This window comes from Thamnophis sirtalis, unplaced genomic scaffold (genome assembly GCF_051295495.1).
Source record: "Thamnophis sirtalis isolate CommonGarterSnake01/CBP01778 unplaced genomic scaffold, rThaSir2_p1.2 scaffold_7, whole genome shotgun sequence".
Taxonomy (NCBI): Eukaryota; Metazoa; Chordata; class Lepidosauria; order Squamata; family Natricidae; genus Thamnophis; species Thamnophis sirtalis.
In genome coordinates this window covers 50407597-50426153 of record NW_028261387.1, presented here as the reverse complement: position 1 = coordinate 50426153, position 18557 = coordinate 50407597, and the positions used below count along the sequence as shown (strand labels likewise).

General features: G+C 38.2%; 1 protein-coding gene across 1 annotated transcript; it reads right to left on the bottom strand.

Moving 5' to 3' along the window:
- Positions 1-210: 210 nt before the first annotated feature.
- On the bottom strand, positions 211-16637 carry LOC148044653 (chitotriosidase-1-like). Its single transcript, XM_087719989.1, has 11 exons — positions 16598-16637; positions 13525-13554; positions 7768-7969; positions 7354-7410; positions 6647-6812; positions 5900-6024; positions 5309-5393; positions 3216-3398; positions 2480-2596; positions 1381-1525; positions 211-942 (listed from the first exon to the last, which is right to left on the bottom strand). The coding sequence occupies exons 1-10, from the start codon at positions 16620-16622 to the stop codon at positions 1385-1387; spliced, it is 1131 nt and encodes a 376-aa protein (XP_087576115.1). The 5' UTR covers positions 16623-16637; the 3' UTR covers positions 211-942; positions 1381-1384.
- Positions 16638-18557: the final 1920 nt, after the last annotated feature.

Genomic DNA, 18557 nt, shown 5'->3' with positions numbered 1-18557 from the left:
ACTTTTTAAAAAAAACTTATTTCATCAGTGTATAATATGGAGAAAAAGAAAAATCACTCCCTCTTCCCCCTCTCTCTAGCACTGAGTTGCCTCCACTTAACAAGCACTGTAAGATGTGTTTTCTATCTCTCAGTGTAGAATATTTTTCTGCAAGAAAATTTGCTTTATCTAACCCTTAACTTCTCTGTTTTATAAATGATACAGTTGCAATTATTGTTCAAGTAATTTATTGTGCCATAGGTGGGCAAATGACATTTAACAGTTGTTCTAAACATATTTTTAATGATTAAACTCAACAGATGGATTAGGGGCATAATGTACCCGATTGGATGTAAAGTAAGACAAGGGGGATTTTTTTTCAGCACTTTGGATATTTTGGGGGGAGAGAAATCATTGTAAAGGTAAAAGAAAATATCTGCCTATTCAAGAAACGCTTCTATGAAACTGGTTCAGTATATTGGTTCTCAGTGACAATTCCATGTGGTTAAATCTGATTTGCTACCAAGGCAGCAATAAAATAAAAGGGGGGGGGGAATAAAATATTTTACAAAATATTAGTATTGTTAAAGTGGCATTTTAGAAATATTTATGTTCCCTTTTGATATATTTATCAAAAAGAAAAATCAAATCTGAGGACATCGTAAAACCCTCATATGTCATATTATTCCTCCTAGCTATCGGTATTCCTTTGAAATGAAATAGGATTCTCTAATGTCAAATTTTGCTGTAGAATCTTTTCTATACAGTATAGGTTGTACAGCTGGCAACCTTTAATTGCTTGTTCATGCTGACTGACAAATATTGGAAGGCCTCTAAGGTCTCTTTCAACTCTGTTATTCTGTTGCTCTGTTGTTCTTAAAATGAATAATCTCTCGACAGATCTTGCAATCGATATATTGTTGTTGCCTTTTGTGCTGATTATTCCCAGTGGGGACAAAGATCCTGAGTGGAAAGAAATAAGGTTTCAAACTTAATACATGCCTGTGATGTTGACAAAGTAAACAAATATTTCCCCCCTTATCATTCTAATACTAGACTTTAGAGTCATTCAATAAAGTTGAGTGGAATAAGAGGCAAGAGTCAAAAGAAGCATACATATTTGATCTATTGGCGGGCAAGATAATAAATACTTATGGTACTTGGAATGTTTACTATTTCAGATGACTATAGATGTTTGTATCGAGGAAAAGTGATAATAAAGTCTTGAGCATTATGGTAAAGAAAATATTTTCCCTTTTACAAAAGTACTGAAAATTGTCATACTTTGTCATTGCTATATAATAGGAAATGCCAGTAGAATGAGGATGTTGGGTAAATGCTTAGTTCCTTTTTAGCCTTGGGATTAAAATATGATTCCAAGAAAAGAAAGTACAATATTACCCAATTAATTTATGGAACTCATCTGCTTTTTCAGAGTTTGAATAAGTGGGTATCTTCCTTCTTTGCAAAAGGAGCCACTGAAGTCATCTAGGTCTAAGGCCCACACCATACCACCACCGAGGTTTTGTTTTTTCAAATACTGGACCTGAATGAAACAGAAAATAGGAATTTAAAGGCTTGAACTCAAATAGAAGTTATGTTGCTCAACAGTTTCAGCTGCCATGATTTGTCATGGTTTGGGGGTGGTGCTAGGCCTGGCAACTAGGAACTTGTCTAGGGCACCAAATTTTAGGGGGTGCAAAAATAAAAAAAACACCTGCTGAAATATTAGTATAAAATCTGATAATCCTTTCTTGGTGCTTTAGAACTTTTTCTTTCTACCCTTTTTGAAAACACCCCAAAGTTGGTCAAGCAGTTATGAATAGCAAACTAGCCAGACATTGCAGGTCATGAAAAAGAAATTATTATTACCTCTATAGATCTCAGGAAGTTGATAATATTCATGATGGAAAGTTTGTTAGGAAGACCGAGTTGCATGATACCAGCTAATCAAAGTTATACTCATGTACTAGTGCACTCTTTTGAGGGTTAAATATAATTGTACAGAATGGTTGCTCTATTATTACAATGGTGGTGATGTATTTTAAATCATTTACTGTGATTCACGGTAAATATATAGACAATGCCTCTCCTTCCTTCCCAAAATTGGGCGGGGGGGGGGGGGAGAGAAATTACCAGGCTGTAAACTGTAAAGGTGAAACTCAAAACTTTCACACTTACAATGTGAAAAAAGAAGCAAGAAACAGGAGGGTCCCTCTTTACACAGGGGGTGCCAGAATATGACTTTCCCTAGAGCACCAAAATGTTTCAAGCCAGCCCTGCATGGTTACAGGGTTATATATCTGAGGAAAATATGATTAAACATAGGTTTCCCCTTAGTAAAACCAGGACTATTGTAATTTCTACAAAAACGCCTTTCAGATATAAAGGACCCTAAAGCAGTCTATGTTGCTACTATTTTGTGATTTATGAACATAAATGTTGCTGAGATATACTAGAAGAATACACAAACATTTAAATTAAAATATATAATCCTTACCTTTTTGGTAATGCTCCTGACATCATCGTATCCTACCCATTGGTTTCCTTTGAAGGAATATGGAACTTTCTGACTTTCAATCACTTTTGTGGTAGCACCATTTTTAAAGTCACAGATCTGAAACGAAATATGTACTTGACTTGAGACAGATGAAAAGAAGTATAAACAGCTCAGGATATTCCAAGAATATGTCTTTAGTACTTGACCAAAGTTTTCATTAGAAACTTTTCAGATAATTGTAGGAGACAAGGAACAACAAATGTCTCCCTGTTTTCATCTCTTTTATCTATTAAGATTAGGTTTGCAAAGAAAGAAAAAAAGAATAGTAAGTAAGAAAGAAGGCAGTCTCCTTGCATCCCCACAATAAGGAAGTTGTCATCTAGGATTTTGTTGGTCTGCCATAAGGAACTAATGGGGCTGACTGTAAATTTTTTCGAGGGAGGTAGAGAAAGGAAGAGAAATAGTCTAATCTAAATCAATCATTTGAACTTTATTCACCCAAGATGCTTCATTCTAGAGATATGTTTTGGAAGCAGTGAATATATTGATATTTTAAATCCTTTCACCTATACAAATCTGTATATTTGTAAATGTACCATATATTTCTGCACATTTAAATATATCAATACATCTCTGCAGTCTCTACCAAAGGGGATCAAACACGAGCATGTGTTGGACTTCTTGAAATTTATCCTTGTTTGGAGAAGTGAAGCATAACTATATATCTTTTCCTTACCTCATAATAAGACAAAAATCCTCTTTCTTTTGTGTAAACACCAGCTGTGCCAGGCCCTGAAGTTGGTGCCTTCACTCCATTCTGTGAAGTAGAAAGGGTGAAGGTTCGTCCATAGGCAGGAATTCCCAGAATGATCTTTTTAGGTGGCGCTCCCTTGGTCTTCCAGTACTGCACAGCATTGTCCTTTGGAGCAATAAACAAATAAGCAAGACTTCAGTCCATTTTGTCTGGTTTTGAGGCTAATCCTTTTTATTATTCAGTTATGCTACAGTCCTAACATAAATATATTGGTGAAGATACTGTCATATATATCAAGGAAAATGGTTCCATTTTAAGACATTCAGACTGGTAATTTTTCTTCCCAACTGTAGCCTTTCACTTCATACTGAGGAACGATTTATTCCCTTCAAATGGGTGAGGAACCACTTGCCTTCAGCTGCAATTAAAGTTGTCTTATCAGTATTGGCAACTGTGAAGAAACTGTGGTTCAGAAATACCTGTATTTGGAAGGCTACCGATAACATGTTGTATTGATTCCTACTTTAGAGGATCTTATAAATTTATGCAGCAACTTTGTAAAGAATGCAAGAAAGATAATATAAAGTAAACTAATGAGTAAAACTCTATTGTCACTCAAGCTCTTTGGATGAATAGGCGGGAAACAAATTGTACGGCTTTAGGAAAAAGGTTAACACATTGATATTCAAAATTGTATTTTATCCATATTTTCATTGGATGATGTGAAACAAAATGCAAATAGTTTAACAGATTGATATATATTCTAAGATGGCATAATATTGAAAAACTTTATATTCTAAAATATATATTTTTGTACCTGAGATTACATATTCATAATGTTTTTTTACAAAATAATCTATAAATAATAGTATGTGTTTCTTAATTGCCTACAGAATAATCTAGATATTTTTAATACTAACAGGTATGATTAATGAATAACATTCAATATTCTATACTCATGCATACAAATGATCTAGTATAACTTAGCACATTTTAAAAATAAATAAGGAGTTATTTGGCATGATTAAATTAGACTCTTTAATGCAGAGACCTTCCCCTCATCCAGAAGCTTGAAAAAAGGGAAGAAGCATATTGAGTGAATAGTAGAGAGGTGCTGAGTACTTTTTCACAATCATTTTTGACGTGTGCACGATCCTAGGATCTTCAATGCACTTATTTTAAATATCCACCAGATTAGATTTATACTGTGATCTTTCTAATACAGCTTTTCTGCTGCTATGCCTCAATTAGCAGTCATTGATGATATGTTATTATTATTTATTTTATTATTAAACTTATTTGCCACCCATCTGGTATCCAATGATTCTGGGCGGCTTGCAATATAAAAACACTAAAACCATCAATTATAAAATAGAACAGCAGATAAAATCACTAACACAGGTGGCAAAGGAGGGAGCCGGACACATGGGATGGGGGAAGGAGGAGGTGGGATTATTGTAGGTTTTAATTAGCCAACCACCTCCAATATGAAGCTTTCCCATTGGGTCCCAAGCCATCTGGAAGAGCCAGGTCTTAAGGCTCTTATGAAAAGTCAGGAGGGTGGGAACCAATCTCAACTTAGGGAGTGGGATGTTCCAGAGGGCAGCAGCTACAGCAGAGAAGGCTCTTCTCTGGGATCATGCCAGCTGAAATTCCTTGGCTAAAGTATGCCTCCTCTGTTGGTGCAGCTGGAGTGGGCCACTTCCCATGACTGCTTTACCAGCATTCATGCCCACTTAGAAATTTACAAACAACCTGGCAAAATCAGTTCACTTAATAGAATGATAGTTATTAAGAAAAGCACTTCTCACAGATCTTTTTACTAGTAGTTTTAAAGAGCTAGTAATTGTTGAGAGTCACTGTTGAGAGAACCAAGTTGTAATTTTTAGGTGCACAACATGAATATATTAAAAGGGAAAGTGTTGAATAAAATATTTTAAACCAGCATGCTGATTCTCAATCCATTTGTTAAATTGTTTTCTGTATGTAACAAGTGTTAAATAGGTAAATTACTTTTCATCCTTTCTCTAAATCTAAATGTAGAGTCTCTGTGGGATCAAGTGTTTAACACTTACAGTGTCAGGGAAAAGGGGGCTGACGTGCCCTGTGACTGAGGCTTCCTGAAAATCATATGACATGAGGTTGATAAAGTCCAAAGATCTATGAGTAAAGTAATAAAATATACATTATGTGAATTCAATCTTTAATATCATACAAGTAGTCCTCAACGTATAACCACAACTGAACCCAAAATTTCTGTTGTTAAGTGAGACATTTGTTTTGCCTCATTTTGCAAATTTTCTTGCCCTAGTTGTTAAGTGAATCACCGCAGTTAATAAGTTAGTAAACTGGTTGTTAAGTGAATCTGGCTTCCCCATTGACTTTGCTTGCCAGAAGGTAGAAAAAGGAGATCATATGATCCTAGGACACACAGAGGTCATAAGTATGAATCAGTTGCCAAGCATTTTCAGTGCTGTTGTAACTCTGAACAGTCACTAAATGAACTGTAGAACTACCTGTAATTTGAATGGTTCCATGGAGCATGATGTTTTACAACAAAGAAATAAGAACTTGTTAGCTTGCAATGTTGGAGATAACGGATGAAATTAATTTAAAGGTCAGCATGCTGTCCATTTTAGTTAATAATTTTTCCAGGATATACTCAAGCTGAAATCTTGTCCACTTCATAAGCATTGTCAATAGTCTGCTTCCCAGCAGCAACGGCAGCACTAAGCAAGAGTCTTTTCTTTCCTGTCCTCTGGGCTTCTGCTGTAAATTCTTTCATCATTTCCTAAGATAAGCAGATGGCAACATTAGTTTTATTACTGTCATCTTTTAAAATAAAATAAAATATAAATTAAAAATGTAGGTTACTTAAAAAGATGCAGGTGATTTAATGAGTGGATAGTGATACTAATTCAGTCAATTTTGTCTCCAAAGTAACTGCAAATCTAGGATACTTCTTATTTGAGTTATATTTTTATTAAAGGCATTTTAGGTATCTATTACATATTTTTGAGAGCCATGGTGCAATGGTCAAGGCATAGGCTAGAAACCCGGAAACTTTGAGTTTTAGTCCTGTTTTAGGCACAAAACCAGCTGGGTTATCTTGGGCTAATCATTCTCCCTCTTAGCCCTAGCAAGAAGGCAATGGCAAACCACTTCGACATTTTGGAATTGAATAACCGATTGCATATGCAAATCTGTTATGACTTAGTTCCAGTAACAAAGTAATTATTAAGCAGCATTCATTCTGTACAACTTTTGCGATATTCTCTGATGTTCTGTTTTACTGTTTCCGTGTTCCTAGGTACACTGTTGTACATAGAATTTGCTAGTATAAAATAACATTGCAGCAAGAAACTTTTTATTTGCTGTTTGCATTTTATCATCAACTCAAAGTTTTGCAGTACCTGAACTAAGAGTGTGAAACGTTGTTTATCCACTGCAGGGCTGCCTCTGGCACCAGGATATTTCCAATCTAGGTCTAAGCCATCAAAGTCATGTTTTCGGAGCAATGAAACCACAGAAGAAATAAATACCTGGCGGTTTTGAGCAGTAGCTACCATTGCAGAGAATCTACCAAAGAAGTTGCATATGAGCACATCAAGCAAACAAACAAGATACCAATTTGCTTTGTCACGTACATATATCATACAGTATGTGTACCCATCCAATATCTGTACCCAAACTACAGAACTCGGAGGGTTCTACCTTAGTCTTTTGACTTGAAAAGTCACTTAATCCCAAATAACGTATTTCCTATTAAATCTTCGTTCAGCTTGATTCTATTTTTTTTAATTCTAGTTCCAAATATTTGATGTTTTGAAGGTTTTGAAACATGAATATTATATGATTAACTATGTATAGTAGCCAGTTTTATGCACATTTGCCATCTTTCCTTATTACAATTATGTATTTTTTTTAATCTTGTGCAGTCATTGTTACTGTCAGCAATATTATAGGAAATACCAGTGTACAACAATGAAAATAATTGCAAAGTAGGGCCCTCAAAGAGCATCCCAAGAATTAGTCCAGTGTTTTGGCAGTTGCCACCTAGGCTTGTTCATCACAGCATGATGAATAAAGTCCCCTCCATAGATATCTCAGAGGTTCTTACTTTGCACTACCAAAATTCCATCCACCAATAGCTAAAAGTGTATTCAATCCTGGATTCCTAAATGAGAAAAAAAATTGGTTAGTAGAATTCAATTGCTTTTCTTAACTAGTTTATCTCTCATTCTATATGTGGTTTTTATGCTTAGAAAAGTCCATTGGGCCTGATTCAGGTTGATGCTTACGATGTAGGCAAAATTCTCCCAGCTGCATCAGTGTATACAAAAGGAATTTAAAACATTTTTTTTTTCTAATGCAGTCCTCAGGGTTGGAATCATTTTTACTTCCATAAACTTCCATAAAGTTCCCTGTGTAAAAATTTTATATACTTCCTTCTACAACCATATAATCCAAAATCCCAGTTCCAAGAATTTCTAGAAAGACCCCTTATCCCACCTCACCCCAACTGGCTCCATACGTTTTTTTGTGGTTATTGAAATCCTTGTAGAGCTGTTCGTCATTCCACTCTATCGTTGTGATCTTATTGTCTTTCATTCCCGCAAATGCGTAAATGAGATGAGTGCACAGTTTGGGATCGATGTCTTTAGGCAAGAATTTTCCTCTATCTTGCCTGTGCTGAGACCAGTTGGTGAAATAGCAAACAAGCCTGAAAGCAGAACCTGTCCAAATGAGATTGTATATCAAAGACATTTTGGTCTATTCAATTAATCACTCCTCCCAGGAAAATAAGATATTTCTGTTGCTTTATCTGTTTAATGACTTATTCCTAAACTAGCAAAATCCAGATATACTGAATTTTTAGGGGCATGCATAAGCACACCAGAGTGCCTATCGTCCCTGCCCTAATAATTTGTATTAATTTCATGTATTCATAATCATGTTTATGGAGGAAACCCACCATCTGACTAGGACCTATGAAAAACGTGAAGTCCAAAGAGCTTCCATTTTATGTGACCTCGCATTCCTACACAACTGCCGAGATGAAAACCTAATCCCCACACGATTCCAATTGAAATTCCACTCCAACTCTGCAGCCACCAAACACATCCTGAAAAGAACAGAATTGGCCCTAATCAGAAATGAACTTCACATGAAAAGATTCCTCCTAGACCGAATCAACAAAGATCTCCTCACTCTTCACCTCGAACTCAGCAACAAGATCCACCCCACACTTTGGGACAAATCGAAACAACTCGCCGCCTGGAGAGCTGAAACAAAGACCACCCTCAAGACAGAAACACACACCAACAAACTCCGAAGACTAAAAGAACACCAGAAACCAACCCCCCACACACACAGCCGCACATGAAACAAACAGTGCATAACATCTCAGATAGGATCCTCACCAAAGCCGAAACCCTGAAATCCTTTCAAAAGGATTCAACTTTGCAGTTGCCCCCAAATACATCCCCACTAAAACCATTATATGCGGAGTTGAAACCAGCCTGACCAAAATCAACCCTGACGACGCTAACAGAATCAGATCCGAAATCACCAACATCCTCTGTACCAGCAAGCCACCCAAAAGCAACTTACCCAAAGAAGAACAGACAGCACTACATAACCTAAAAGAATACACCAGCATAATAATCCTACCAGCAGATAAGGGCAATGCCACAGTGGTTATGAACACTTCTGACTACCAAACCAAATTAACCAACCTACTCCAAGACTCCACATACAAACCCCTAAACACGGACCCCACCACCTACCTGGAAAAAACCACTAGATCCAAAATAAAAGCTTCCCCCATCAGTGAAGAGATCCAGCAAAGAATCATTCCCAGAGAGAAATCATCCATGAAGAGTATTCGGCGACTTCAGCTTGTCCAGAATGCGGCCACGCGAGCGATCGTGGGTGCGCCTCGATTCACCCACGTAACACCTATCCTCCACGAGCTGCACTGGCTGCCTGTTGGTCTCCGGATTCGCTTCAAGGTGCTAGTTGTCACATACAAAGCCCTTCATGGTATTGGATCTGGGTACTTGAGAGACCGCCTACTGCCAATTACCTCCACTAGACCAATAAGATCCCACAGACTAGGACTCCTCCGAATTCCATCAGCCGCCCAGTGTCGACTGACGACTACCCGGAGGAGGGCCTTCTCTGTGGCTGCTCCGACCCTGTGGAACGAACTCCCCGTGGAGATTCGTACCCTCACCACCCTCCAGGCCTTCCGCATAGCCCTTAAAACCTGGCTGTTTCGACAGGCCTGGGGCTAAAGACTTGCAGCCCCACTTCGAATGGTATGATTGTTGTGTTTTTTAACTGTGTATGGTCTTTATATTTTGCAACTTTGTTTGTTTCCCCCTCCCTTGAATTGTGAGCCGCCCTGAGTCCCTTTCAGGGAAAAGGGCGGCATACAAATAAAGTAAATTCAAACAAAGTAAAATTCAAATCCAGATGCCCCAAGCTCTATGGTCTCCCCAAGATACACAAAGAAGGAACTCCACTTAGATCAATAGTCAGCTCCATAGGCTCACCTTTACAAAATCTAGCCAAATTTCTCGCCAAACAACTATAGCCCTATGCAGATTCCATCACCTCACATGTAAAAAACTCTTTCCACTTCATAGAGATCATAAAGAAACAAAACTTACAGCCCAGTGACCTACTCATGAGCTTTGATGTCGTATCACTCTTCACCCAAGTGCCAATCAAAGAAGCCTTGACAGCTATCCAAAACAAATACAACCCCCCCAAACACATCCTTGATCTGACCAACCACTGCCTATCTAACACATACTTTATTTATAATGGACAAAAATACAAACAGATAGAAGGAGCACCCATGGGATCACCCCTCTCACCTGTCATTGCCAACCTCTACATGGAAAACTTTGAAACCCAAGCCCTAGAAAAATCTGATCACAAACCCAAACTCTGGCTCAGATATGTAGATGACACTTTCATAATCTGGCCACATGGGAAAGAACAACTGGACAACTTCCTTACACACCTCAACAGCCTACACCCCAAAATACAGTTCACCATGGAAACAGAAGTAAATAACCAACTTCCCTTCCTGGACGTCTTAGTCTACAAGAAATCTAATGGCTCCCTAGGACACACCATCTACCAGAAGAAAACACACACTAACCGCTATCTGCACGCACTCTCACACCACCACCCAGCCCAGATCAACTCCGTAGCCAAGACACTCATCTCTAGAACAAAACGCCTAGCAGATGAACAACACCTAAAAACCGAACTACACACTCTCACTAACGTACTGACATCCAATGGATTCCAAAGAAATAAGATCACCAACCTAATACAAAAAGAAACCCGCACTAAAGTCCAGGACAGAGAACAAGAAAACGGAAAAGCCCTCCTCCCATACATAAAAGGCACCACAGCCAGAATCAGCAAAATCCTCCGCAAACACAACATCAAGACAGCATTCTACACAGACCGAAAAATATCCACCATCTTAAGAAACCCCAAAGACAAAATTGAGTTAGAAAATCAAGGAGTATATGAAATCCCATGCCCCACCTGCCCCACCACATACATTGGACAAACCAACAGAAGAATAAATGCACACATTGAAGAACACAAAAATGCAATCAGAAAAGAGGAACCAACTTCTTCCCTGGTCCAACACCTTAAAGCCACAAGACATAAAATTGATTTTAATAAGACTAGAACTATCGCCAAGGCTGAACATTTCAACAACCGAATAATCAGAGAAGCAATTGAAATAGAAAAACGCCCACACAGCATGAACAGGCGGGATGATACCTTCCGCCTGCCAGCATTTTGGAAGCCTGCCCTTATTGATAAACGAGTCCCGAACATGATGAATGACACCAGGCCCACACTCACAAGAGCCATACAGAATATCACCACCAAAAATCCACAAAGAAAACAGACAAAAACACAAACTGATGAAGAGGCACGGCCGAGAACCAGAAGCCAAACTGCAAATGCACAATTAGCCTCTTTAAAACCCCTCCTACCCTTACATGAAACACAACCCCCCAAACAATCAGAACAGAACACACCTCCACCCAATCAGGACACACCTCCACCCAATCAGGACACAGCCAAGCCCCCACCCAACCAGTTCAAACTCCCACTGGCAGTTAAAAGGAAGAAACAGCCGAGATCTCACATTACTCCTGGAAACACCAAGCCTGAAGTAGCCTTAAGATGACGAATGAGACTTCGTCGAAACGTCGTCAAGACATCTCCAATTCTACGCGGGAGAAAACCCGAATAACTAGAGACCTATATATGTGTGTGTGTGTGTGTGTGTATAATCTAATTCATGCTTGATTAAATAAATAAAATAAAAATAAAATAAATTGCAGTTCCCTAAAATCCCAACCAGAATAGTCAATTGTAAGAAAGATATTCTATTAGGAAGAAACCAAATTAAGAAACATTGGTTTTATTATCATGATCAGTGACCAAAATTAACTACGTATTTAAAACAGGATAGAAATAAATATAATAGAACATTAAAGTTACCCCAACCTTCCTAAAATAAACAGAGCTAATTTGCTAGCTTACTAAAACTATTTAATGCAGTAGTGAGTAGTACATTATTTTAGGTTACTTAAAGAATAATTGGCAAAATAGGTATAAATGAATTTATCTGTTTCTCACTATCTGTTATTTAAACTGTAAAAATATAAAATTACAATTTACTCAAAAACTGTATAAGGTTCTAAACATAGTGAATTGTAATAGGAATGAAATAGAATATGGCCACTCTCCTGGAGTTCCCTTCTAAAGTGTCCATTAGAAGGGGAAGAATAAAATAATCTGTGTCATTGTGACTACTTCTTAAAAGAGATATAGTTAAGTTTAATTTGAATTGAAAAAGAAAACTGTGTTTCCTTGAAAATAAGACAGGGTCTTATTTTCTTTTGACCCACAAAATATGGCTTGGGCCTTATTATCAGGGGAGGGCTTATTGTTTTGGGGTTGCCGGGTGGCTGCTCTCTTGTGAGCAGGCTCCCAAAGAGCCAGGCACAGCCTCATGGGGAATGGCTGTGTTGCGCTGTCACAGCAGTGCAACACAGCTGCCATGAAGCGACCACGCTCATAAGCAGCCAAGCCGTGGGAGCGCATGTTCGCTGCCACCTGGCTCCCGCGTCTTGGCCCGGCTTCCAAACTGAGTCTTCCGGCAGTGGCTGCTCTGGGCATATGCTCTATGGTTGTACGCTCTGGAAATACGCTCTGCCGGCAGCCATAGAGCGTATGCCCAGAGTGGCCAGTGCTGGAAGTCTTGGTTTGGAAGCCGCCAAAAAAGCCATGCTGGGATGGCGGCGGTGGCATCGGAAGGGCTCTGGTTCTGCAGTTAGAGCTGGGCCAGGGCATATTTACCATGAGGGTGCTACTATGGAGGAACACAAATGGCACAAAGAGCAGAACTTCCAAAACTGTAAATAACTTTCTAATGAAGTTGAACTATGCAAAGTTCTTTGTTCAGAATGTTTCTGAAGAGAGAGTTCCTGTGATGGGTTGCAGGTGGTATGCCCCAGTACGGGTGTACTAGAGCCTGTCTGGAGCACTGGGTACCATTCCGGTACAGTGCTCCAGAGGGCCCACCTGCCCGCCCAAGCTCCTTACCTATCCTTTAAAGTCTTCTGCGCTTCTGCGCACAGTGGGTACAGCTGAGCAGCTGGAGCATTGCGGAGGCTCACAGAGGCATCGCTGGACAGGAAGACACATGCGTGCACTGTGCAAGTGTGTGCGCATGCTGCACATGTCCATGTGGACACCGCCAGGCCCGTTCCAACCGTACCAGTTGGAAAGGGATCTGGAACCCACCACTGGAGAGTTCTATCTATCAGAATATGTTCTTCTCTATTGCTTATTATTATTTTTCTGATTCCAGAAACAGCTTCTATTGGGTCCTCCACTTATCTAATTTTCTTCTTTCTACATCTACTTCTAAATTTGAAGGAATAATGTTTCACATTTATTCAACATTTTTACTTATCGAATTTATGTCTCACAAAAATGACTCTATCTGGCACAAACCATTATTTATCACTTGTTGGCCTGCTTATGGTGGTGAATGTCTAAATCTAACTTCTCATGCTGCTTGGGCTCATGAAAGGTATTACCAATCTTCATGCTCTTTTCATTGTTGATTCCTTTATGGAATATTTTATTAGAGCCCCATAAATTGAGCTTTAATCTTTCCTGTTTTCTCATGATTCATTAGGAAATAAGATAATACTATATGATTACTTACTGCAGTGAAGAAACAGCAAGAGAGCTAAACCTAGAATAAAAGGAAAATAGAAAACAAATTAGCTAAGTAATATAGGCTCTTTGGATCTAAGATTATTATAATATGATTAATATTTACTATCAATGCTTTTTTATATTTTAGTTTGAATGCACCAGAAAACTGCTTATATCTCCTTTGGTGGGGTACATTGGTTCTGCAAAGTAGTCTATAGACTAAAGAATAGTTCTTTAAGAATAGTGTGGGTATATTTGATGAAAAATGTGGCATCTTGGTCAAGACGTGTAAAAACTGAACTATGCTTGCATTACATTAGTAGTGAATGGTATAGGTGTGACAGGTATGACATGCTGATAATTTCTCTCTCCCTCTCTCTCTCTCTCTCTTTCTCTCCTCTCCCCCTCCCTCCCCCTCCCTCCCCCCTCTCTCACGCACACATAATGAAGTTAGAGAGCATGAATAGTGAAGTTAGAGTACACTTTTTATACAATGAAAAGTAATAAGAACAAAAACTAAACTCATAAAAAGTATTGCTTTGTTAAACATGTGTAGGAAGGTAGAATTCTAACCAAAAGAGTACATCAAGACCAGTAACTAAAAACTTGTGAAGTGCAGTGTGCTTTTATGTCAAGTAGGGGGTGTACCTGCTAGATTTTTCCTCTTCAGCCGGCTGCTGAGAAATTTATGAAAGCAAACAGGAAACTTTATCATGCATTATTAATACAGTGAATGCATATAGGTATGAATTAAAGAACATTTTCCATAAAAATGAAGTTGAAGGCTGTTTGGTTGCTGAATGCAACAAATATAGAATATATAGAAGTAAAGCATGTAAGAAAATAAATGGAATGCTTAGTGAATGCTTCAACAATGAAAAAAGTAGTAAGACAAGGATATATGATGTCTTTTGAGTTCTTTAATATATTTATGTCTGAGGAATCATTGGAGAACATTAGAACTGCATTAGCCTGGGATGGAAATACAGTATATGTCTTCCTTTATATGCAGACATTTCTTTCATTGCAAACCTGCATGAGTTGTGGCAGATGTCAGATTTAAGGCAAAGAGGCATAAGAATTTCCAATGAAATGTACTGATGACTCAAGCTCACGGGGACAATAAATTAATTTTTGCAATCTATTTTAGAGCAAGTAAATGAATTGGTGTGTCATGGTGAAATCTTATGTGCAACTGCTAGTTCAGTTATTGTGGTGTAGTAGGCAATATGTAATCTCTTATATGGAATGTTTGTGGAAAATCCAGTTGCCTCTTGAAAAAGCACATTTGGGATTGGACACATGGAAGGATATTTTTTAAACAAGGATCCAGAAGTTAATTTTAAGAGTGTCAGCGTCTATAGATAAACTGGCTTTGAAATGTTATAAAAGAAGAGAAAGTTTTACATGACAAAATTCATACTGATCTGAAAGTGTATTTTAAAATGACAGGCTACAGTATGATATAGGGAAAAATGCTACACTGGACATAAAAAAGAAACCAGCTGATGTCTTAATAATTAAAAGGTATATATAAATAACAAATTAAGAGAGTAGCCTGAATAATTTTCCTATACTGAATTTACAAAAAAGACTGGTTAAAGAAGTTTGTACAAAGCGACAAAGAAAAATAAAAATAAATCAAGTTCTAAGATATTGTTTCAAAAGACTAAAGACTAAGATTGTTAAAAGTAAAAGGAAGAAATATAAAGTGGGTTTGTTTGATCAAGGTTAAAACAGATACACTATTACATCTAGTAAATCTTAATTGACTTGGTGATCAGTACTTAACAACAAGGCTTTAAGGATTTGTTTATAGATAAGAGATATGTAAATAAGAGATCATTTGTTGCATTTTAGGAGAAGGTTATAAATTACTAAAATTGTTTATATATTTATTTATACTTTATAATTGTTTACACATCCCATCATGTTGGGATGAAGAGAGAAGAAGTTTCTTTATATGCTTCTTTTTTTCTTTACTATATTTTTATTTTTATGTTCTTGTTTTAGTTTGCATTCGTATTTATCTTTTTAATTGAAACTTTAAATACAGATATCGCCCACACACAATAATGGCAATAATCAATCCCCATCACAACTACTAAAAACCTAAACTTCTTGATGTTATCCATGCAAATCTGAATGAGAACCTGATTATCAATCCAGATAGAGCAAAAAATATCAAAGAAGCAAGAACTACATAGATTTTACTTGACTTCTAGTCTGGGATAAATACAAAATTCTGAAAATTGTTACAGGAATTTCTCAGCCTTTTTCTCAGTGAGCTAATTAAGACATAATGTCTTTGAATGTTTTTCCCCATATTCCTGTCCACTTGAGCTAAGTTGCTATTGGCAAAATAAACTGTCAAGTGATTCACCTGCTATCTCTTTATTCTCTTCTATTCCTTTCCCAGTTTCCCTACAATCTCTCATATTGTTGTATAGACCTCCCAAAGTACTCTGATTCTACCAAAGATCCTATAGTAGGTAGAATTGTATGGCTCCCGCACCAGGAAGAAGTAGCACAAATAGCTTTTTGCTCATATTATTATAATCTATGGAACCTTGATGCTTCATCGTTAGAACTTTGCAAGACAGAGCTGTGCAGATTGGCCTGCCTAGGAGAAATCAAACAAACTGTGCTACTATCATTGCTAAAGGTGAACTTCAGCCTAGAAATATATTGGGAGAATTTTTCTCCTTGAAAATTGTACTGAAATAACCTACAAGTTACAACACAAAAAAGATAAAGATTTTGGAAAGGCCATTTGTAGAGTTCAATTTCAGTTCCCTATTAAAGATACTTAGATACAGAAGGCATATGTTTCCTGTGCATCTTGTCACTATACTTTTTCAATTATTCCATTGAAAGAAACAGACTTGAAAGCACAAACCTGTTAACATGTGGCCTTTATGATAGAAATACCTATTTAGAGTAAATTAATGTATCTTTTTATGAATTTTATATAGAAAAAATATACTGCATAGTTGCACAGAAGCATAAGTAAATTATATAAATAAGTTAACACAGCATCAACATCCAACATATTAACATGTTATTGAATCTAAGATTACCAGTCCAAATAATAACTCGACCCATTCTGAATGCAGATAATGTCCAGTGCTCTATTTGCAAAGAAGTAGGTCTTTGTGTTTACCTATGTGGTGTATATATACCAGCTTAACACCAACAGAGTACGATGTGGCAACAGCATTTCCTGGATGTTGAACAAATGACAATCACAAGGAGAAAGCAATTTCATAACAGGGATTAGTATTGATGTGGATCAGGGACGTGCAGTCACTAGAGGCAGGGGGCGTGGCCTCACCAGTCATGAGGAAAAGGAAAGGATTTTAAAGAATTTTTAAAAAATAATTAAAGCCAAGGTAGTTGCTGCCAGATTCACAGTGCCTTGGAACAGTGCTTTGTGTTAATCATAGGAGGAGGCCAGAGAACTAGGGGCCTCTTTTGCATAAGGAATTTTTCGCCTTTTAAGAGTTAAGCAAGGGTTAACAAGTAAAAAATTCCTTATGCAAATGAGGCATGTATTCTCTCCTGTAGAGGGAATTTTAGAGGCTTTTTAGAGTTCTCTGGGAGCAACTAGCTCAGTCTGACAGATCTCTGGCCTTTAATGAGGGGAAGGCAGGGCAGGGAGAAGCAGAGTTGAAATCGTCTCTGAAACAGCTGGAAAAGGTGCATGTGTGGGGAGGGGGGGAGGAATTCAAAAAGTTTGATCGGAAGGCAGCAGGGGAAGGGGGTTATGGCAGAGGAGCTGCTTTCAAGCCTTTGGAAAATATATCCAATCTAACTTCTGTGTTTGTGTTTGAGAGTGAGTGAATGAGAGAGGGATCGAAGTTCTCTGTGTGTGTGTGTTTGTTTGAGGGAGAGAGGGAGGAAGGAGGGGGAGGGAGAAGAAAAAGAATGGGAAAACTTATTTTGCAAGGGGGAAAATGCTGTTGCTTTAAATCGGAACTGAGCATGCCTGGCTGTGGAATTCTGGGAGTTGAAGTCCACAAGTCTAAAAAGTTCCTCACCAGGCCTAAAGCTGACCACACGTCACTAATGTGGATACATAACAGTTTTGGTACTAAAAAAGCAAAGATCAAGGCACTTAAGAATGAACTTGCCTGATTCTCAGTAAATGTAGGAAATTTGAGCAAAAATAGAAATCTGGGAAAAATGCAAAAGCTGTAATCAATTTCTGTTTTACTAGAAATGTATATCTTAAAAAGCTCTAAAGACCTTTTAAAGGTCAGTTTACTGGCCTTGCTGTTGACTGTTTCCTGACGTGTGAGGTGGTCTTCCTGGTTACCATCCTGTCAGCCAGAAGAATTTCAGAACTGGAAGGCCTCTCAGTGAGGGAAGAGTTATGTATCTTCCACCCTGACAGGGTGGTACTCAGACTGGACCCCTCCTTCATCCCTAAGGTTCCTGGGCCCAGGAATTGATACTGCCAAATTTCTGTCCAGGCCCATCTCATGCTCTGGAGGAGAGGTAGCACACCTTAGATGGGAGGAGGTTTCTCAAGATCTACCTTAAGCGGACTTCCTCTCACCAGAGAATGGAGGCGTTGTTTGTCTACTTTCAGCCTTCAACTTTGGGCACCAAAGCTTTTCCATCAACTGTGGGACTGTGGATTTGGGTGTGCATTGCCAAGGCCTATGAACTGCAGGCCCTTCCAGTGCTAAGGTGTATCACGGCTAGGGTGACCAGACGTACCGATTTCAGTGTGATAAGGACGCTTTATAACAATTTTCCCCGCGTCCCTCCGCCTTTTAAAAAAGTCCCGATTTTCTGGCTTCATGTTGAAAGCACAGTGGATTTGCTTAAGAAATCCTAACCGGGGCAAGACAAAAGACACCCTGTCTAACCTCTCTCTCTCTGTCTCAGTACTTTCATTGAAGATATTAAAATGTTAAAGCAACAAAATGGACGTCCCCCTCCCCCCCATGCCGTTTTTACGCACTTTTATTTTTAAAAAAATGATCTAGTGCCATAGAGCTGCAGGAAATGGCTAGAGAGGTTACTTCCTGG